At 34.8% G+C, this 22,861-nt stretch overlaps 1 protein-coding gene across 3 annotated transcripts in view; it reads right to left on the bottom strand.

Annotated features, from left to right (window-relative positions):
• Positions 1 to 10,101: 10,101 nt before the first annotated feature.
• Positions 10,102 to 22,861, bottom strand: part of PCDH7 (protocadherin 7) — a 271,416-nt gene continuing 258,656 nt past the window's right edge. For all 3 annotated transcript variants that reach the window (XM_027887582.1, XM_027887583.1, XM_027887584.1), the window contains exon 3: positions 10,102 to 14,441. In XM_027887582.1, coding sequence (XP_027743383.1) covers positions 14,062 to 14,441 — 380 coding nt within the window. In that variant the 3' untranslated portion in view covers positions 10,102 to 14,061. The remainder of the gene's footprint in view (positions 14,442 to 22,861) is intronic.

The raw sequence follows: 22,861 nt of genomic DNA, 5'->3' as shown, positions 1-22,861 counted from the left end.
TTTGGCTGGAAAAATGGTAGGGGAAGGATGTATAAAAACTGGTCATTCTTGAGAAATGTAAATTTGCTCTTTAAAAATAAATCCAGACCAGGTTAGGAAAATACCTTTCTTGAATTCAGTTTTAACTTACTAATGAATTTGGGGTTTTGAATTTCGGTTTTTTGAATTTGTACTAATGAATTTGGGATTCTATTTGTTATATGGATGACCTGGACTATCCATAAATGTATCACTGACAGTCTGAGGGACAAAAATTCTAACATCTGACCTACTGAGGAATACAAAATATACTGCATAAAATGCTGATAATGAGCAAAAAAAGAAAAATCAATAATTTTGATAAGAAAAATCCCACCAGACAAACAGAAGGACTACTTAAAAAGCAATCCCAGCACAAGAGGATTTGAAGGCTTGAATACAGTGTGTAAGCAAAGAATATGATTAAGAGTGTATGACTCAACACTTCAAGGGCTGTGCAACATAATTGGAACTGAAAGTCAGTGTTCCTAGATTAGTTCACCATTATAGCTCTTAGGAACCTGATTTTCATCCATCATTTCCTGGCTATGCATTTGTATGTATACCTGCTTACTGAACATCTGATGCTATCTTCTATATTTACATGTGTGCTCTGTGTCTGCATGCATTGAAATCACCTATCACAATGTTGATTGATGAATGAAAATTCAGTTTATTTCCAAAGCTACTGATTTCAAAGATACTGATACTGATACAGCTGTGTGTGCCACAGTAATGCTAAGCATGTAGGTACCATATATCTAAGTGTTCAGTGTGAGAGAACAGTAGCCAAGAAGTTCTATTTTGATTATTTGTATCTCAACTCGTAACAGCTTTATATAGTTTGGGTACAAATGATTTCCCTTCATTTCATCAAATCATTGCAGATTAACCTGCATTTATCCTAATGACTTCAAAAATGAAGTCCTAATAATACACAGTTACTTTCTCCAATTGAATGTGAAGATAAGAAACATTACTTTTTAATCTCTTTGGGAGAAAAAAAAATTATCTATCCATTATTATCAGAAGATATGAGAACTTCTTGAGCCCTTCAGAACTGCCCCTTCCCATGTGATCCTATATACCTGTTCCCTGAATAACCTGAAACCTACTCTCCGAAAGTACAGAATGTAGACTACTGCTTATCTCCCTCATTCTCCTCAGGATCTTGAACTCCACTACATCATGATTATTCCAAAGTTACCACTGATTATCACATCCTCAACTGGTTCTTCCTTATCTGTGAACAGCTGATTTAGCTGTACATAACCCCTACACAGATCAGTATTTGCATTGAGAAGTTACCCCTGACACCCTCCAAAAATCTTTCCTATCATGATGCCCTACCAGAAAATGCCAGTGTTCTCCCCTGAGAATTGGGGCCTGTGATCCAGAATTCTGGATTATTCCAAAATAGCTTCATTCATACCTTTACCTTGATCAGAAGAACTGTAGCAAACTCCCACCACTGGGTTTCCTTACTGACCCCTCCTTTGAATCTGAGCTGTGAACTCAGTCAAATTCTCACAGTAGGACTTGCATACTTCTGAGGTCCTCTTTCACCTCCCTCTAACCTCCTCTGTCCTCTTCTTGACATGTCTTCCCTGAAAAGTATGTATTCACCCATTGCCATAACTTGTGTAAGTTGTCCCACCACAGCTGAGTAACTGGAATGATGTTGTAGATGTGTAACCACAGGCACAGCTGCAATCTTTGCTGTTTGTTTCATAGGCTGTGTGCATTTCTATGCATATAACTTTCTTGAGATGGAAACTCTTTCATCCTGTTTTATAACTTGGGAGTTTTCTCCTTTACCTGCCACCTTGCCCACTACTTCCTTTCTTGACTGTGTGTTGTAATTTCCCTTTCACATCCATTCCTAGGCTAGAGGTCTGTTCACCACGTTGGCTGGCAAAGCTGCTCTCAACAGCTTTGTCTTCAGCGCTCATAAAGAGGTTCCTATGGTCTAAAACATCAGCTACACAAGCCTCTAATTGATTTCCTAAAATAACTGGGGCCATGTACTATAGTTTGCACATTTTTTCTGATGAACCAGCTATTGAATACAAGCTGTTGCAATATCATCATCCAAACCAGAAAGAACACCAAGGAGAATGGATTTCTCACCTATAGATTAGGTGCTGATTTGCTATATTTGAGGATTTGGTCAACAAATCCTGTTAGATTAAAAAAATATGCTTTTAAAATCTCCAAATAGCATCTCTATATGAATTTTTGGATGCAATACACTCTGGAGGGTATTATAATTTCTCAGGACAAGTTTTGAATCTCACTGTACTTTCTCTTTGAACGAAATCACTGCTGCTCTTGGGTCACTGTATTTCTTTTTGTGCCTTGGGAAGGCGGAGAAAGGGGAGACTTGAGATACTGCTGTCATGTATGTTCAACCCTTGCTGGCTTAATCCAATACTGACTGCTACTTTTTCTCCCCAGGAAGAACTTTTTAAAGTCTTTAAGTGCTATTGAGAGCAGGAGGGTAAATGTTCTGTAATGACTTTCAGGTCAGTAAGAAAAAACAGAAGTTTTTGAAAAAGTTTGAGAGCAAAAAACTAACAAAAATCTATCAAAGGAAGATTGCTTTCCTTTGCCTATTGAACAAAGGTATATTTTGCCAGTGTAACTGGGGTAACAATTTATTATCATAATAAACAGTAAATAATACACAGCTATGGGTTACAATTACAATAAAATCATTCATTTGGGCATCATTCATTTGATCCTTTCCAACTCTTAAATCATCACAATCCAGTTTTAAGAGATTTCTTTTTCAAGAAGAAAGGCCTGAGACATTTTAAATTTTTAACATTCCAATCAAGTCTATATTAGAGTGCACTAGAGTCCATTATGTCTATACAAAAAAGACTGGCTCCTTTTCCACTTCTTAGTAACTGGGAAGTATACTCGGAAAATCTCTATTCAGATTTTCCTTATGAAGCTTAATTCCAGTTGCATGGGTAAACTGAAACAGAATTTCAGTATTTAATCTTCAGTATGTATGTTCTGCTGCAGTGATCCAGAGGTAAGATTTGTTTTCTATGACTGAGAGGTAGTGTAGCTTTCTCAGGAGTAGGGCATCAAAACTTTTATAACTTCTCACATCTTATATTAACAGAATTTTCCTTATTAAAAGACTTTAGGAAGAATTTGATCTATTCAAAAATGAGTAGCAGTTAGATTCACGGATTAAAAATAAATGTGCTTAGCCATACCTGATTCCTTTTCCTTTCCATGGTTCTGGCATGAAAACAAGGGATAAAAGTTGTAAAAGCCTGCAAAGACTGCTATATTTCTGTTGCTCAGAGGCAGAGATCTATCATTAAGGCATGATATCTGATGCTAGCTATTTCTTTGGAAAATCAATGCTCTCACAAAGGTGGTAATACATCTTTAGAGTTGGAGCATGTCTCCTCCATGTCAGACTGTATGTTTTAAGTTCCTCAGGTTTTAAGAGTTAAAGGAGTTAGGTTCTCCAGTCTAATCTTCTGCAAAGTGTACTGCAGGCCAGAGCTCTGCATCATGCATTGCAAATAAATCTTTTATTAAGCTTTATGAAAATACAGGAACTAGTTCTGAATTATTTGAGTAATGTAGCAATAACTTGGTTACCATCTCTGTGCAGTCCTTTGTTTGCAATAGCTTAGAATAACTTAGAGAAAGATGGTAGTGTGTTCATTTCCATGTTGAGAAAAATACCTGAACTTTTCTCTCAAAAGATGTTGCAGGTTTTGCAGTTAATGACATTACTGATGACAGTGCAAGAAACTTCAAACACAGGGAAATTTGGGGAACTATTTTTTGGGGAAAAAAAATCTTTTAATTTTCATCCTTAGGTAAAATAAACTTTAGTAGTAGTTTTCTTTTAGCAGTCGTGGCAACTGTGTTTTGGAAAAGCAATAAAGAACAGGAATAAAGTTGTCTTTCTCTCCTTTCAAGATTTAAGTATTAATTCACTTTGTTCACTTAGCTGCATTTCTTTCTTTCTAGTGTTCCAACTGTGTAGTTAATTAAGTCTAAGCAAAATGACCAGTTTCTCAACTTTCTCAACGTTGTCCAGAATGTACTTTGCTTAAAGGTATGTGATTCTGTGTAAACATTAACTATTTTTATTTATTTATTTATTTAAAGTTTAAAATACAGGCTCCCTAGGTCTTTATTATGCTGCTGCATGGGGTGCAGAGAGTAATTTATTCTGTAAGCCAGACCTAGATATTGAAGAGGTTGCAGTACCACTGCTGTCAAACGATGATTTTTACATAGATAAGGAACACCTCTGCTATTCTGAATGATTCTTAAAAGAATATTAGTGTAAATGAAACTAATGTATCTTCACATTTTAATCTTCTATTTTCATGCCACATTACATGTAGCATGATTTTTGGAAACTGCTGCATGACTCTAAGTTCTTTAAAATAATACTAGCTTGTATTCAGTGAAATATTTGTTATGCATATTAGCTTCATAAGTATCAATCTAGGTTTTAAATTAAATTTTAAAAGTGTGAAATTATATTATTAGTTTATTTAATCTCAAATCATTGCAGATTAACCTGCATTTATCCTAATGACTCCAAAAATGAAGTCCTAATAATACACAGTTACTTTCTCCAATTGAATGTGAAGATAAGAAACATTACTTTTTAATCTCTTTGGGAGAAAAAAAAAATTATCTATCCATTATTATCAGAAGATATGAGAAGTTCTTATTACATTACTGATGCAATATTTTAGTTGTCAGATTTGATAAAACATATCTTCAGACACTCCGAAGAACACAAACATCATCTAGTGATACCTCACATATACTTAACTATTTTCTGCTATCTTCTGTTTTGTAGTTTTTTTCAGAAGCATAAAGTTTGAAATAACAGAAACCCTTGAAAACTTGTTTGCAAATACTTTTGGTATGCTTTGCTGTCCATTTTTTGTCTATATGAATCTCCAAAATCTGGAGTGCCCAAGATAAACATCTGTCACTGTTTTCAGCAGAAAACAATACATGACTACCCTTAAAAACCATGGCTGTTCATATGTCCAAATAAGCCCCGTCAACACCCTGTTCTAGTGCTTATAACCTTTATAATTCTGTGAGCCCAGCTACTGTTTTCTGAGGCACAGAATTTTGGAATTTTAGTGGTAGGTCTATTGCAATCTGAAGAAAAATAAATAATTTTTGTTGTTGTTGTCGTTTCTATCTTTTTCCCATTGAAAGTTTTCTCAGCAGAAGACTTGCAGTGGGAAATTTCCAAGAAGCAATTGTGATTATGCATAGATTATTTTTCATCGCTCTGTTGGGTAAACAGCATTAAAAGCATTGACTATCAGTACAAACTTCCTGAAGCAAAGCTATTTTGGCTAACAAAAGAATGGTGTAGAGGGTTGAGTTGTTGTTTGGTTTTTTTTGGTTGGTTTTTTTTTTTTTTTTTTTTTTTTTTTTTTTTTTTTTTTTTTTTTTTTTTTTTTTTTTTTTTTTTAATTTCTGTTTATCTCTGTGTGTGTTGTTTGGCTTGGAGTTTTTAGAGAGAGAAAAGGACTTTCAACACAGTATTCTCCTTCCAGTAGTTGGTAGTGTGTATGTTTAGCTAAGAGAGCAGGAGAAACAGAGAGATATGTTATTATTATGTTATTCTTAACTTATATAATTCATAAAAAGGATAAATCTAGAAATCTTATGGGTTTTATTTTATAATTTACATGAGCCAAATTCATGGGGTGCATCCCAACAACTGATCTCCTTTGACAAAAAGTTGATCAGTTTGATGCACTGTGAGAAAACACACTTCCATATATCTTGAGCCTAATGCTTGATTATTTCATATGATGATTTATAGCCCATTTGTCAGGGAAACCTGATAGTTTTCACCACTTCTTTTAATGCCTTCATATGCACTACTGTCAAACCTCTCAGTTTTCTTCTCTAGACTGAAGAACCCTATTTTATGTATTCTATAATGTTGATCACCCTAATCAGTATATCTTCTAGAATTTGTATTCTTTTTAACACAGAGTGAGAATGTTAGAACTGTGAAAAATAATTATGATGCACCTGCATCTTTATTTATGCAGCAGAATCTATTCTGTTTGATAATCCTTCCTTAATTCTAAGCTTTCATTCTCTGTTGTTTTGGTTTTTTCACTTCTGAGTGCCACTGATCAGTAAACTTCTGGAAGCTTCAGATCCCATCACTGTGTAAAGAAGGACAAATGTACTATTAAGTGTTGCTAAATTTATTTTATCTGCAGTCAATCAGTACAGAAAAAATATTCTGTAACTCTCAGATGTGACATCAGTCCATGACAAACCAAACTCTTACCTTTAATTCTTTCTGAATGCTCATTTTGATTAGCTGAGTTTTCTTTGGAACTGAAAAGCAATATTTATATTAATATGTAATAATATATGTAGCTGATACATTATATCACCTTATAGAAGTTATACTATGAGAGCCTTTTTCTCCAGCTGGTACTTTTACATTTTCCCCCAATTAATTCTATGCCCTCTTAAATGAGCATGTCACACTAGATGTATCATTAATTAGCCATTATCATTTCACTGATGACACATAAAAACAATCAGAATATTCAGCAGGGACATCCAAACTGATTGGAAAGAGACTTGACTTACTAGGGTTGGGAAAAAGATGATTGCCTCTTTCTTGTATATATAAAACATGGTTAACTATACTTCAGAGGGACCTGGGGCATTTGTGCATTTTCCTTTCATCTGTACATAAGGCACAAATTAGAGCAAGTAGAAATGCACTGCTTGTTATTGTAGGGCTATACCTACCATATGGTTTGTTCTTTATCACACATAGCAGCTTTTCAATCCTCTCTGGAATTGAGGATAATTTTTTTTATCAGCATAGCACCAGATTATTCTAAATTCAAGGCATACTTCTTGTTCTACCACCTATAAGGACCCTTTTAATATTCATACTTGAAGTTATGTGTGAGTCTACCACGATTGCATGCTCCTAAAGATAAAGGTGGCAACATGATGTCTGCCAGATGCTCAGAGGTCAGACTGAAAAAGAATGTGAAATCACCTATTGTTCCAGGGGTCTCTTCTAGTTCAGAGCAAGGTGGGTAAAAGCTAAGTAGGTGCCAAGCTGATTCTAGGAACTGTCAGCAAAAGGAGACGAAGATTAAAAAAAATGCTCTGACTTTTGTTCTAGCAGTTAATGTGAGATAGGAAACTAGGGAGAAAGTGAAGTAAGTTTGGTAGTTATCCAGTTTTTCTAACTCTGGGCTCACCATTCCCTGCCACATCAAATGTATTTTGTTCTGTCTTACAAAACCTTAGAATAGATATAGGACCTCATACTGAAGGTCCCTGTTGTCCAATATTTTGTCTCTGACAATGACTAACGACAGAAGTAAACCATTTCCGTGAATGTTAAAATCTACTTCAAAAGCAAGAGATGAGTTGTGTATATATGTATATATGAATATAAAAACACACCTAACTAATATGAGTTGTCCATCTGTAACTTTTTCCCCTTTTTTCACTTTTTGCTTGTGAATTTGTCAGCCTAGCCTCTTCTCCTTTCATCAGACCTAAATAATAAACCATTACAGTGTGTGCATCGCTTTGTGGTTCATTTCTACCAGGATCCCTTTCATCTTATTCTAATTTCTTCACTTCTACTTGTCTTATCAAATATATATTCATCTAACTTAAAGCAGACTATGAACACCATAATCTCACTGCAGTTAGAATCAGTTTCATTTTCTGAAATCATGTAACACAGCTACCACATAAGAAGAAAAAGAGCCAAGAAGTTGATTTACACCAATTAGACTAACTACAAGTTGTAAAACCTGCAAGTTTCTTTGGAAAAAGTGAAATTGTACACTTGTAGGTAAAAAATAGAATCTAGTATTCCCATTCAGGGAATTCTGTAGGTGTTGGAGATCCAGGAGAGGTAGATAGCAAAAAGACAGCAATTTTTTTGCTCTTGCTCTAGTCTTTCCTTCCTTGTCTGATTCCTCATAGGACTGGAAAAATCCTAAGTGACTCATTCTTATTTAAGTTGCTCTCTCAGGACACTGCAGTTTTGTGAGTGTAAATTTACCAAAGGAGGAGTAAACATGGTATATGCTATATATATATATATATATGCTTTTATATTACTTTTGCTACTTTGTTCTCTCTGTATTATTCTGGAAAACACAGTTGAAAGGTAGATTTTTAAAATTCATTATTATAGTGTAAACATTAAAAAGATGGTTGCAATCCTGAAAGTAAAATAGGAGTATGAAAACTATATCTGACTTTCTTGGTCTTTGCAAATCTGCCTTCTCCTGTAGTGAATGCTGTAGAAGCCTGATGAAATTTGCTTTAGTAAGCTTACAAAGAAGGAATGCTAAGATACAAATATTTTTAACTGTTAACTAAGTCTTTAAAAACACCACCTTAAATAGAATCACATGCCTTATAATTAGCAAAAATCCTTTTTCAGAAATTACAGTGCCATACAAATTATGCATTAATAGCTCCCTATTTTTGGATCCTTAAATCGATTTGAAAGTCCTAAAGGGATTTATATCTATCAATTCTGTACCAATTGTATTATACCTATTTGCTGTTCTTTGTTTCATTTCCTTCCTCAGAGGCTATTCCATACCACTAGAGAATAGGTATTTCATATTTTTTCCCTCCTGGTTTCTTGATAAGTTTATCTAAACCAGCTGTATTTGCTTTAGAGGAAAGAGCTGTATGCACTGCCTGACTAGAATCCTACCATTTTACTGAGCGGTACACTAAATATTCTTCTCTAACTCTGGTGTTACTTTCTTCTTTTGCATAGGCTAGATGATTTGCACATTTATGAACTATTAAGCATCCTCTATACACTCCCCTTAGGCTCAATAAAGTCATGAAATTATTTCTGCCTAGGTCACATTTATTAATTTCAGTCTCTGCATAAGATTTACATTTTACTGCAGCTCAGGAGGGAGAAATGAAGCCAGGGTTAAAGGGAAACATAAATTGTTAGCTTTTGCCAGTTTACATTATCCTCTTTTACCACTCTCTGTGGTTCAGGAAATTTATTTTATCTTCCTTTAATCACCTTCCTGGATGCAGTGGGTAAACAAGAAAGATGCAGATAAAAGACAAAATGAACAAACATAAGGTCATGGCTTGCATACTACAACTAGTACAAAATAAACTTGAAAGCCTGATTGAAGTTACTTATTAAAATACTGCTACTGCTGAAAGAGGTGGAGGGGTAGCTCATTCAAGTGCAATGTGGGAGATCCAGGGTCAGAACCAGCAAACTGAATTCTCTCCACAGGCATGTAGATTCAGATCTCTGCTTATGGAAGGATCTTCTTGACACATTCTTTAGAGAAGACTAGGAAATGTTAACTGAAAGCACAGTCAGAAATTTGCAATGTAGAGTTTATTTAAAAAAAAAAAAAAGTTCTTTCATTCACAAAAATCAAAACCTAATCTGTAACTAAGGTAAAAGAATAGAAATGGCACTTTCTGTGATGTTCACTGGGAAATTGTATGCAATGGTTCACAAGGTCTCTGTAGCAATACTGTATTTTGTATAAAACAAAGGCAGGGTAGTTCCAACTTTTGATCCCTCTCTCCATAAACATATTTTTCACATATTACAACTGATGCAAATCCCAACTTGATAGCTGGTTTGGGGCCTGCTCTGTTAAAACAAACAAAAATAAACAAACAAAGACCAAAAAAACCCCTCCAGACATCTAAGGAATAAACTCTTTCTCCTTCTTAGATGTTCCTTCTTGAGGAGGGTTTGTTCTTGATCTGCAGTTAAGGATCTGCTGAGATGGATAATTTGATTCACAGCTAGAAATAAGTGAAGCATGCTCTTTTGAGTGACAATAGCCTCTGCTGAACTTCACTTTGTAGACAGGTAAAACCTCAGCTACATCTGCAGCTAAATATATGGCCAGTTACTAAGGCAGTTTCATGTTTGACATACAAAATGCAGGTTAAATGTTGAAACTAGCATGTGACTTAATCCGGTAAGAGCAGAATAGACTGTCAGAGAAAGTAAACTGGAAAATGGGCAACCAGTTGAACATGTTATATTTTAATTTGCAGAGACAAAAATGACAAGCAATTTATTTACATAAAACTGTACAAAAGCAAATTAAATTATGTAAATATTTCATAAATAGAGGTGGACTAGCGTTTAATACATTTTGCCATGTTTAGCATAGTTGCGTGCATAGTGACTCATAATAAACAATGATAAATTGTTCTCTGCTTCACTATCAACATCCAAGTTGCAGAACAATAGTCAATGATTAATATTACAAACAGATCGTACCACACTGAATGCAAGTGCTTTAAAATTTAGGAAAAAGTTGTCTGAAAGCATACCCCAGGTAGCTGGTGAATGTTGTCTTCTTCCTAATGTTTATGCTCATTCAGTCAGTAATACAACTTAATTGATGGACTTTAATTTCTATTGCTATTTCATCTGCTTTGTTCCTGATGAAAACACTGTATATTTATCATCAACGAAACAAAAGGAAAAATATTTCATTGTTCAACTTCCTTATAAGTGTTTGGTGACGGCTGGATTTATGGCAAGGTCTTTATCCATATTCCTTATTTTCCTGCTTGACAACTTCCTAGGGTAGCCTTTCAGCAATCATTTCAATCCCATTTAAGTTTTTTCCCCACATAAAAATAATGTTTAACTTTTTTTTCCTGAAACTCAGGCAGCAGGCCAGTCAGAAACCATATTGGATAAATGTGGTGGGTCTGAGATCCAGAATGAGCATTAGATTTTAGATCAAAGCTATTGAATTTTCTAATACATATAAAGTTATATATTAATGCATCAATCTATAAAGGTGCCCTAATGTAAAATACATGCAAAGCTCATCTGAGTTTCCCATGGAAGGAAATAAAAAAGATGATTTCTATACTGTACAACTGAAATGTGATGATGGCTAAAAGCAATTAAAAAAAATTTGTCAATTTTCCTGGCAACATGAACTGGTGACACCTTGCTAAATAACTATCATATAGACTGATCAAAGTTTTTCAGGCAGCAGAATTAAAAACAAATTAAAATAACCCCAAATCCCACACAAATAGTAATAAAAAAATCCTCAAGACCTACTTAAACCACAGCCTTGTGTTAATAATGCTTAAGACTGGTCCATTAACTGAGTTTGGCAAAAGGCTTGTTTTTAAATATATTATTTATAATTTCTCAGAAAATAAACACAGGTAAATATACAGGTTCAAAAAAGTTGGGAATAGCCCCTTATCCCTCAGTGTCCAAACCCAACTACCACTTTACCATAATAATAGGTATAAAAGGCACAGTTGCATATTTTGCATTCACCCTAATTATTTTTTATAGCTTTATTTGTTTATTTTTATACAAAAGCACTCTATTTATGGAGTGGCACCAGATTTAACCTATTTCAAATAAAGAGGAAAAATACAAACACAAAATATATTTGTATGTCATGCCAGGTCAGAAGAGTAATCAGCATATTAATAGTGGCTAGTTCCACTAGAATTACTGTGAATACTTACAGTAGACAGAATTTTTTAAAAATTCTTTCACACACATTTTAGATCTAAAGAGATGCACACAAGTAAATTATTTCATGACTGTCTTATGTAGTGCAAAAATTGGTGAGTGACTGCTGATCCATTTAATCTGAAGGTCTACTATGACCTGTATTATTAGCCTTGTAGAAAAAGTGTCTAAGAATATACGGAACCCAGCTACCTAATTTATTTTCTTGTGTGTAATATTAAATAAAATCTTATTAAAGGAAATTCTGTTGAACATTTGTGTTATGCAATTGTGTATTCTGTTGAAACGTGCAAGAAAAATGTGTATACATTACATAAGCATTTTAGAAGCATTTTTAAACAGGTACTTACAGATTATACAAAGCAGTAACTGCTATATGCAGTCTCATAACAAAGTACTAGCTTGCATCTCTCCATATTAAATAATTAAACATAAAAATGTTCAATCATTAATTATCTTTGATTTTAATATTTTCTTTCTAAAATGTGCCCATTCATCATAACTGTTATACACAAACTAATGTTACTTGAAGAAAGTAAACTCAAGAGAGGAGAATGAAGAGGCCAATAATGGCACACCCCACTATTCGGAGAAGTGAATTCAAGAGATAAATGTGATGAGTTTTTTTGATTTACCAACCTCTACCTTAGGCTGTGTAAGGTTATTTCTATGCAATTCTTCAAAGCAAGAAACTACCCAAAGCTACATTGTGACTACAGTATACTAGAGAGCCATCTAGCCATGCCTTCACGCCAGGTTAAACAACCAGGGATCTGAATGCCTTCCCCCTCCTTGAGCAGTCCTTGCTGTGTTGTTCGATTGTCGCTTTCATCTGAATGTCTGAGCTCAGTCTGATGCTCTTTCTACAGCATCAAGTACAAAGCAATTATTTGTTGTTCTGCATGTTTTGTTGCTTTTATTGCACAAAAACCTGTTTCATTTCCTCTTCCTTTCAAGAATCACCCACCATGAGAATTGTTACAGCTTTTGCATATCACAGTAGCTTTGACTCCTTTTGACTCATCTTGACCTGCTAGGTGAGTATCATACTACTGTTTATCAGACCATTTTCTACTTATGCTAAATGCTCTGAGTCTTGACATCATGTAGTATTGCACTTCTCTTGGGTTTAATGCACTTGATTTCAAGAAAGCTTTCATTATATCTTTGACATAATTGAAGCAATTGGTAATCTGCAACACTGATGACCAAAGACTTAGCAACTATTCCTTGCAATCTGAAAAGAAGCTTCTGTATTCAACTTGTAAAATCCTCTTGTTACTGCACCATCCCATTGTCCACCTTTTCCCTCCCATCAAGCATTCTTATTAACACAGCCTTATATTACTACTATTATTTTTAAATTTTGATCTTAAAAATTCCCTGGCATATGCAGCATATCATATGCAGCTTCTGCTGCAACATATCCCATCATTACAAAAAAACCCCACATCAATTCCTTTGGGCATTCAATTGAACCGCACTGAAAAAAAAAAATTGTCATCTGGGCTTGTGAACTGCGCTGCTGTGCAAAATGTAACAGAAGGTGTGTTATGAGTACATGTGTTTAGTTGTGAATACGTTAATTTTCTAAGCCAAGCCCCAATACTTAGCAGTTCCCCTGATCCATTGTGTGATCTTTGGCCTTTTTGTTTCTACAATCTTCCCACCTAGATGTTAGTCTTGCCCAAAATAATGATTGCAACAGTTTATCATTACTATCCTATGGTATATGCATTAGTAATTGTGTTTACATTGAAGTAATCGTTACAGAGAATGAGAGAGAAGGAGAGAAAGAGACACAGCAAGACATGTTTGTTTGATGGATAAAACAGAACCAGAGTCCATGAATCATAGGAAAGGATGGCATGTTTTTGACTGCAGTCTCAGGCTGAACATATTTCTGTTGCTTCCAGCCTCAGATGAGAGGTGAGAGAATTAAAGCTGTGGTCTTCACAAAGTGCCTATTAATGATTATTCCTTTATATTTATCTCTATATCTGTATGGTTTCTGAAGGATTGTCCCTGGTGGGGATCAGCAATATTCAGATGATATGTTTTGAGTACATTTTCCCTGACATGTTATCCTCAACAAGCCAGATGACAAACAAACAAAATGAGTGGCTTAACTCATGCTTCTGCAGAGGGGAAACAGCAGTGTGTTGTGTTCTTTTTAATCAAGCTCGCTACTATGGGAGGAATTTGCAACCATAGATCTAGGAAAAATAAAAATCAGCAGAAGGGGGAATTAGACATGCAAGTAACAACGTTTTCTACATTGTACAGTATAGTCAGGCAGACAGTATAATTACATGCCTGCTATGGAGGCAGAAGTGGCAGGCAGATCTTTTGTCTCTTTGGTGGCCCCCTCTTTTTTGTTTATTTTTTTCTTAAAATTGTTGCGAGTTTAAGACTTTTTTCCCATTTCTTTCTTATAATATGAAAGAATTCTGTTGCTGCTTTTTAGCCTACAGGTAAACTTCTCTTCTAGTTAGAGTATTGACAGGAGATGGCTTGTATTCCCCTGTCTGTGTAAGGGGGATATCCTCTGGATTGCCTTCTTCATTTTTGCTGAAACTAGCCGCGCTGAAGGTCTCATAGGATGAGGTCAACTTTTTGTTAAGGAGGTTTCTGTTGCGATCACCCATGAGGGAGGCTTCTCCATTGGCCAGCTTTTCCTGACTGCCCCGTTCATCAACAGGCATGAAAGTGGAGAGTTTTGGCTGGCTCTTCTGCTTTCTCTCCGGAGAAGTGCGGACTGGCATCCAGCAGGAGTCCGAGTGGCCATATTCATCACACTCTCGGGTACACTTCCCTGTCAGAGCTACATCTGGTAGAGGCCGTGAATCTGAAAGTAAAAGAGAATTGTCTTTACAAATTAATATTACAATGACTTCAATTGAAACTGAGAATCCTTTAAATTCACAAAAGGTATTTTTAAAGGTCTTTGTAGGAATCTTGTAGTAAGTTCCTCAGTATTAATTTTTTCACATTGCATGTGCCCATAGACAATAAGCAGATCTGTACAGTTATCCTCTACCTCAATAATTGAAAAAAAAAAAGACTATTCATCCACTTCCTGTGCTTGTAAATCAACTCCAGGAGCAGCTGGTATTAGGTAGTGAATGAATTTTGAAGTTTGAGAGTCAAACAAGGACTTGTTTCCACACTGCCAGTTTTCTTGAAATTATTAAAAATACCTTTCTTTAAATTTCTTGTAGAGAATGCTTTGAATTTTTGTAAAAGGATTTAAGACCCTGAATCCTGCAAATACTTATGGACATAATGCTCTGCAAGTGAGTAGATCTGTTATTGACAATGGGACTCAATTTGCACATAATGTAAACCTCTGCTTGTATTTCTCAGGATTGGGTATTTGTTGTTAGTCCACAATGTTACATGAGTTGTACAATCAGTAATTGCAGGAGCATACAAAACCTTTGTTATTGGTTATAAACTTAATAAAAAATGTACAGATAAAGCTGGCTGTGGGGTGTGTGTGTGTGTGATATGTATGTTGGGACATAGGGAGAATCTGAGTGCTGCCTAAAGAGAAACAAGTGGCTTTTAATATTTGTATTTTCATACTTGCATTACAACTGAATTTAAAAGCTACCTTAACTATTTTAAGGATTGGGTGAGATTCTGAAACCTTGCTTTTATTCATGGTCTGCAAGAAATAAGTGAAGCTTCCTAAAAAATATCAACATGATATTCAAACAAAGTTTACAAAAAATATAAATCAACAAATTTTTTTCAGTGTGTTTGATATGCCTTTCATATGATATTATATACTTGATAAAACATTTAGGGTTTTTTTAGTAAAAAAATTGATTATCTTAAAAGGGAACAAGGAGCTTCCATACGGAAACACAGTCAGGTAATTCATATGGACTGTGACATCTTTCTGTCTTCCCACTATGACATCCAAATTCAGCTGAATAATTTTTTCTAGTAATAACATGTGCCTTATAAAATGTCCTTCAAAGGCCTATTCAGTCTTCATTTTATTACTTCTATTTTGCCTATTTTAGTTTGATTTTGGCTGCCAGATGACCTCAAACAATGACAATTCAATCTGTGAATTTTTTATAAATTGATAAAAAAGACCACTGATTAAGTTAAAAGGAAACCAATAAAAGACCAATCAACCAAACAAAAAAAACCCTTGCAGCCAAAAATCCTTTGCTTCTTGCAGAATAAACTATTTTCATGTAAAATATTTACAACCCGTGTTTGTAGAGAAAACATATTCCATTTCAATATCTGTGGATTTAATCCTGACGGAACTGCAAAAGCTCTTTTAAATCAGGTTTATGTTCATCCTGTCCCGAAATTTTCATGCATTTAAACATTAATTTAATTAGTAATTTCTTGCAGTATTGTAAAGATATTGTAAAGATATTGTAAAAATATACATATTATTTACTATTGACAGATGTCAACATTTTATAGAATCTCCTATTTGTATTCTGAATACAGTATAATATTTCATATGTCAATATCTCACTGATTTTAATGAAGAAATAGCCCTGGTGTCTAGATAACTGAGTAACCCTGTAAGTGAGATGTGTAAGGCTGGGAGGAGACAGTTGAGTTCTTTTTAATTTTTAAATTTTTTTTCCTCCCGATTGTACTTTTGAAGGCTTTTGCACTTATGTTCACCCACTTTTTATTTTTTTTTTTCCCAATGAAGAATGCAAAGATTATGAACAGTTATCAGCCTATCAGTTTTCAGATGACTGTGTTCTGGAGACGTACACAGAGGAGGGTGATGGTAGCAAGAAAATCCTCTAATTGTCAGCTAAATCAGTATTATTCTGGCACTCCCTAAAGGTAAGAAGCATAATTAACTGCTGAGCTGCACCAAATGTGCTTTGACTTTTAAACAGGATTTTCATATTTTTACAACAGCGCCAATTCCTTTAAATCCCCATAAACTCTTCAAACAGCACCTTATTACTAAACAATGGCCACTAAGCATTATGTTTGCTACAAGTACTTCAATTATTATTCTATCAGTATATTACCAAATGCTTATCTAGACAATATGTCTGAGCTTTATTTAAAAAAAAAAGACCATGTGTGTATTGAAGAAGGTTTCTTTTGTTGTTTTGGGTTTTTTTTTTTCAGATTGAAAGAATTAATACCTCATTACATCCGATGGTTTCTTTTTAGCTCAAACAAATCTTGAGCCAGCATTACATGGGTTCATAAAAATTCTTCCCTTGCTAGTGGTCCTTGAATCATGCAATTCAAAATGTATCATTTTTCATTGTAGTGCTTCCCCTACTCACTGCTGAACAAATGCTTAATACAAATTCCTTATTGTAAAGCATGATGACTTATTGTACAATTCAGCCTTATAGTGCTGTTTTATGAAGCAATAACCTCCAAGTCAGTGTGTGGCTGAGTTGCCTGTTGCGTTATGTAATAAACTTCATCCTTACACCCAAAGAAGAGACCAGAGAGACACAGAAGGGATAATACAAGCCCAAATAGAACCCTGAGTGGCTACTCTCAGGCTCATCATAGGACCATCAGCCCCTCAAAGGTCCATCTGCCCACAAACACAGGGGTGTATAGTGGCAGATAGGAACTCAAAATAAGTACTTGGGAGGACCTGTCTAATATGGATTACTCTCTAGGGATGTAGAACATATTATAGGATATGGGGGGAAAGAGTTTGGAATAGCACAGGACTTATGTGATGTTTAAAGGAGAATCCAAAGGGAAGACGTGAGGGTTTTAGGTCATTTGTGAAGGAACGAGAGTGGGAAAATACAGACGTAGGTGGATAAAAGGGCCATTCATGTATATAGTTTGCTGGCTAATAAGATTTTTGGTTATGTCTTGTGATTAATGAGCACAATCTATCCTGTCTTCCTACTAAATTCCTCTCTAACTCTTTTCTGGGTATGGGTTGCCTATGATGTGTGTATATGCATGTATACATATGGGTTTGTCCACTCTCACAAGAGGACTTCATTCCTGTCCAGCCAGAAAAGAGGACAGAATGAGGCCAGTGGTGCTGTCTGTGTTCGTGTGAGTTCCCTGAGTGTCTGTAGTGATCTGTATGGACAACTGTGTACGTTTGGTGTATGTGTGTGCTCTGTGCATGTGTCTACTGGGAATACATCTTCATCTTTGCTTCTGGTTGGACCTGGGGACGTGGAGCAGCAGCAGCAGCCTCACCTCCCTCAGGCTGTCAGATCTGGTGTCATATATTTTTCTCTAAAACACCCTTCAAATAATGTTTGGCACTTACAGTTAATATAGCCTTCTACTCCATCGCTTTCTTGCATCTGTTCTAAGAGCTTGAATCAGTACAGCATTTAAGCACTGATTTATTCTAACACAGTGTTAAACCTGTTGCATTTTAATTGCTCTTCTGTTTAAAAGATGGACATAACTTCAGCATTTTGGGGGGGCAGGGAAGGGGAAGGATGGAATATTTAGTGTGTGTGTTATATCAGAAGATGGGTAAAACATTCACTGACGTCAGGACTAAACTATTACCTGTACCTAAACTAGTCAGTTAAAGAAAAATTGTGTGCTTTTTATACACTGCAGTAGATAAAAGAGATTAAACCTTAATTTTGGATAAACTGCCACACCTCTTTAGCTACAAAATGGTTAACTATATTTTTGCTAATTCACTGAATAGATCAGCCCTCTTTTGCAAAGTAGTGACTTTATGTTCATTTTAAATTATCTAGCCATGGAGTTTTAAACAATCCCTGAATTTGAAAATAAAATAAAATAAAAAAAAATTACCCTTGTTCTCTAGAATAATTTACATTCAGGCATAACAATGTAAACTAAGTGCTTCTTAGTTTAAAAGTTAAACACTACAGTAGTGATCTCACTGCTAGCTGATAAGCCTAATGGAATATGACACAGGAAAGAATTTGTCAGCACAATTGGCAAATCATCAAGGAATAGTAAAACAAATTTCTACCACAGTTACATGTCTAGAAAACAAATCAAATAAGTTCTTAAAATGTCACTTATTGACCCAAAAAATTTTATCACAATGCTAATTAGTGAGAAATATGTATGATATTTGTTGTTCTATAGAAATTTGTAGATGTGGGATTAGGTTCTAACAGTTTATACATAAACTAGTCAAATTCAAGCATTTTTTCTCTGCATAAAAAGATCATCAAAACTACAATGGAAGATGTAATCTTAGTTATTTTCAAACATATCTTCTTATGGTGTCTCTAGATCAGAAGGTATTGCTCAATTATTTACAAAGCCATTGTAAACCCCCTCCCTCAAATGCAGATATTTAGAAAAGTAAATGCAGACATCTAGAAGAGTAAACATGTAAATGGAGACTTCAAAAATAAATATTTTAAAGCAGATTTAACTTGCCCCTGCTCACATTTCCACTACGAAAAAAATTGGAGTACACTAAATTACAGGGTCCCCCAATCTATTTTCTCACTGTAACTGATATAAGCTTCCACCACAAATTTTAAAAAGTTAACTGATAAAAGTTCACATTTTTTGAAACAGTAGTAACAATTCATCCTACAAATCTTTAAACATTTATGGCTAATTTCTGAGACATTGATTTGTTCTATATTTTCCATAAAACTTTGTACAAAAACATGCAAATGAATGGAAATTATGCTCATGTTTCTGTAATTTTAGCTGACTGTTGCTTTAGGGGTAGTAGGATTGCTTATCATCAAAAATGGAAGGCACCTACCACTGCAGTGTGGAGAGGGGAAAGATGATATTCTATATTCAGTTTAATGCCAAAGAAACCAACAGCTCAAATATTGCACTCAGTTTTCCACTATTTTCTCTCCTCCTATTCCTTATCAAAGAGGTGTAATATATTTTATCAAGTACAGAGAAAGTATTATGTACTCAGTAGTCAACAAGTACACGTGGGGGTTGGAACTAGATGATCTTTAACGTCCCTTGCAACCCTAACCAACCCTATGATTCTATGTGTTACAAGTTATGTGCTCTTTTGTACACACATATTGCAAAAATATAGTCAAGAATGCACACTCACTCTGGCTCCACTTTGCACATTTTTTGGCAACCATTCCTGCACAATATATTTTATAGAAACCCAGCATTGTCATCTAGTCATGACATGGTTCTAACACTTTTTTGAGAAAAATACAAGGACCTTTTCACTTTCGTATCTTTTGTAAACCATACACAAATACTTTGGTAATAACAAACTTTAGATATACTTAAGTTGACAAAAGTTTTGTTCCACTTGTCCCTGGAAATGGAAAACCTTCCAAAGCAATACTGACACCCTATCTAGACACATTAACTTGAACATTCCGAGAAAGTACTCCTGGCTGTAGACCTTTTTCTTGGAGGAGTACAAGACCACAGTAGCCATATAGTACTACAGCAGTGGAATAGTACTTCTGTAAACCATAAAGCTGGTCCAGAAGATCTGAGGAGTCATCGGCAGTTGAGTTCTAAATAGTATTCATGACAAATCAATGACTACATGCAGATTTTAATTTCCCCCCTGACAGGCCCATAATATCCGTGTATGATTCCATTTATTTAGGACCTGAAAAACTGCATGTGCAGTTGTTCCAGACTACTGTGAGAAAACAAAAAGAAATAGGAATGGTATATAGTAATGAAAGAGACTATGATTTGGATGGGCCACCACTTTGCCTGAACTCCCACCTTTGCCTGAACTCTTTACACTAGTATGCTATATTCAGAGGACCATCTAAAATTCAAGTGAAACACTATTAAGACTATGTGATCAAACAAGTTTTTACAATAAAAGGTTTTCTGTTTTACAAGCTGTGTGGTCAGGGACACAATAGAGCTCTTAAAGCATAACAAGTATTGACTACATGATCAGAAAACAAAAATGCAGAAAACTGATGGGAGGGTACATATTGTCAAAAATCACTGTTTAAGGGGGACAAAGAAAGCTAGACTAAAGTAAAACACAGCCCCAGCAGTACTGTTGCTGAAATTCCTGCTTCCTAGTTGCAATAGCTCAGGAACTGCACCCCAGCTTGTGCTGTGGCGTATTCTTGACATGCCAAGACACTATTAAAATACTTAAACATGTTTGAAGGCATCAGCAATTTCTTTCTCTGCACCTTAGGCTAAATACAGTTAAACAGCAATTGAACATATCTCAAGAAGCATTTAGTGCCCCAAGGCTTGGACTACTGTCATTTTGAATGTGGCATTATCGTGTATTGCAGAGATAGTGCATGCCATCTCTAAAACAGTCCTACTGAATAAAGTCAAACGCAAATCCACTGCTTGAGATATGCCAACTGCACTGAAGTAATGAATATATTAATTGCTTTTGGACTAGAATAATTTTATGTATATGATGCCCACTTCTGAAATTCTTTTCCGTTCTTAAGAAAGTACCTCAGAATACATAAAGGTTTATATGTACATTGATAGAATGATTAATACTGGGAGACAAGGTATGACAGAATAATATAAAAAAATGATTTCTGAAACTTTGTATTCTTTTCTTACGCAAAGAAAAAGGAATACAGAATACAAGTGAGAATTTTCAATACTTTACTTGAAAACTGGTAAAATAAAAGTTTCCCTTAAACAATCCCTAAAACTAGCAAGACTCACTGCTGTATCATGTCAAAAGTCAAAATACTTAGCAATTTCAAGAGATCAGAGTGAAATTTTCAAAACAACCATGAGTTGCTAGATAGTCCTCTGCAACTAAAATTAATAAAAATAAAACAAACAAATAAAGCAATGGCAAAGGAAAATAGAAACAGTTAACTGATTCTTTAACTTTTGGAAAAAGTTCATAATAGATGAATGAAAGTGAATTAGTGAGGAGAGCAAACAGCTATGGAAAAAAGCAGCACTGTTCATGTACCTAAAACAAAAGGAAAAAAAAAAGAGTGGAAGCAATTTGTTTTGCATGCCCATAATGGAAAGAAGCAAAAGCAATGGCTTGATTGCAACAAGGATAAATCAGTTTAGAAACTAGAAAAAAAGCTTTGAAGATAAATGTAGTAGTGATGGATGGTTACAGAGTCTGGAGTGAGTTGCATGAATGTCTAGAAAAAAGTTTCCCAAGGATAACATAACGTAGCTAATCATACCTCGGGAAACCAAGGATGTACTAAATGACCTCTAAAAATTCCCTTCAGCTCTCCAATTCTCTTAATGTGACTGCTTAGCACTCATGTACTCTGGCCTCAATCCAATTAACTGTTTCTGGATTAAGATTCTTGACTTATTCAGTAATAAATCAACCTTAGAAGGTGGGCTTCAGTTCAACTAAAAATCCATTTTAGAATCCTCCTTAAAATCTAACAGTAATGAAATTACTAACAAAAAGAAAAAATAGTTGGACCATTTAAGACAGATGTTAATCATAGGAACAAAGAAGCATAAAGACTGTAACGCTTAAAAAAATCACCCATTTTCAAGTTCCAACATGTATGTTTAATATTTATAAAATCTTCTTGCCTGAAACCAAACACATCCATCCCATTCTACAGTGTCATCACAAAGTTAAAGATTTAATATTACTTCTACATGTAGTGGTGCAAAACATCATGCCTCTGATGTCCTTTAAATCTGAAACTGTTATAAGAATAAAAATTTCAAAAGTGTTTATTTTACTTCTTATATGACATTTTATTTTTATTTACCCTTGAATAGGGTAAATAAAACCCCCTCTTTTTAGGGAGGAACAGAGTCAAATAAGACAACGACTATAAAAGATTTTGATGGGGTTTTTTTTGTTTATTAAAGAGACTACACATGATTAGATAGTTACTTAACATGACTCAGTCATGTAACCAAAGAAATATTACCCAAGCAATATTCCTGGCTTAGATTCCACAGTTATTACTGTCACAATTTTTTTTTTACCGAAAAAAACCCAGTTGTATTCTTCTGAGTTGAAATCATACTGATCTGTTGGTTGTCAGTGGAGAACAATAATATAAGTGGCATGTAACATTATGTTTAAGTGAAATCAAATTCAACAGACTCAATTCAAGAGAAACACTAATTTAAACCCCTGATTACATTATAAAACAAAGGCAAGCCCATTAGAAACATAAAGTTTTCTCTTGCTTAAGTTGTATTTATCCTGTCATTCAGACTGTATTATTTCATTTTTGTTCACAAGACCAATTGCATGCATATAATGAGAACTAAGAAGTATCAGCTTATGTGATACCAGTGGTGAGCACCATACTAAATACACCATGCTGAACTTAAATTCCCTAGATTTTAATTTTCTAGATTTAA

Source organism: Empidonax traillii, unplaced genomic scaffold, assembly GCF_003031625.1.
Source record: "Empidonax traillii isolate 1590-97213 ecotype Southwest subspecies unplaced genomic scaffold, ASM303162v1 scaffold216:size1596308, whole genome shotgun sequence".
Lineage (NCBI taxonomy): Eukaryota > Metazoa > Chordata > Aves > Passeriformes > Tyrannidae > Empidonax > Empidonax traillii.
Note: the sequence above shows the minus strand (reverse complement) of the source record. Positions and strands in the feature narration are given on the sequence as shown.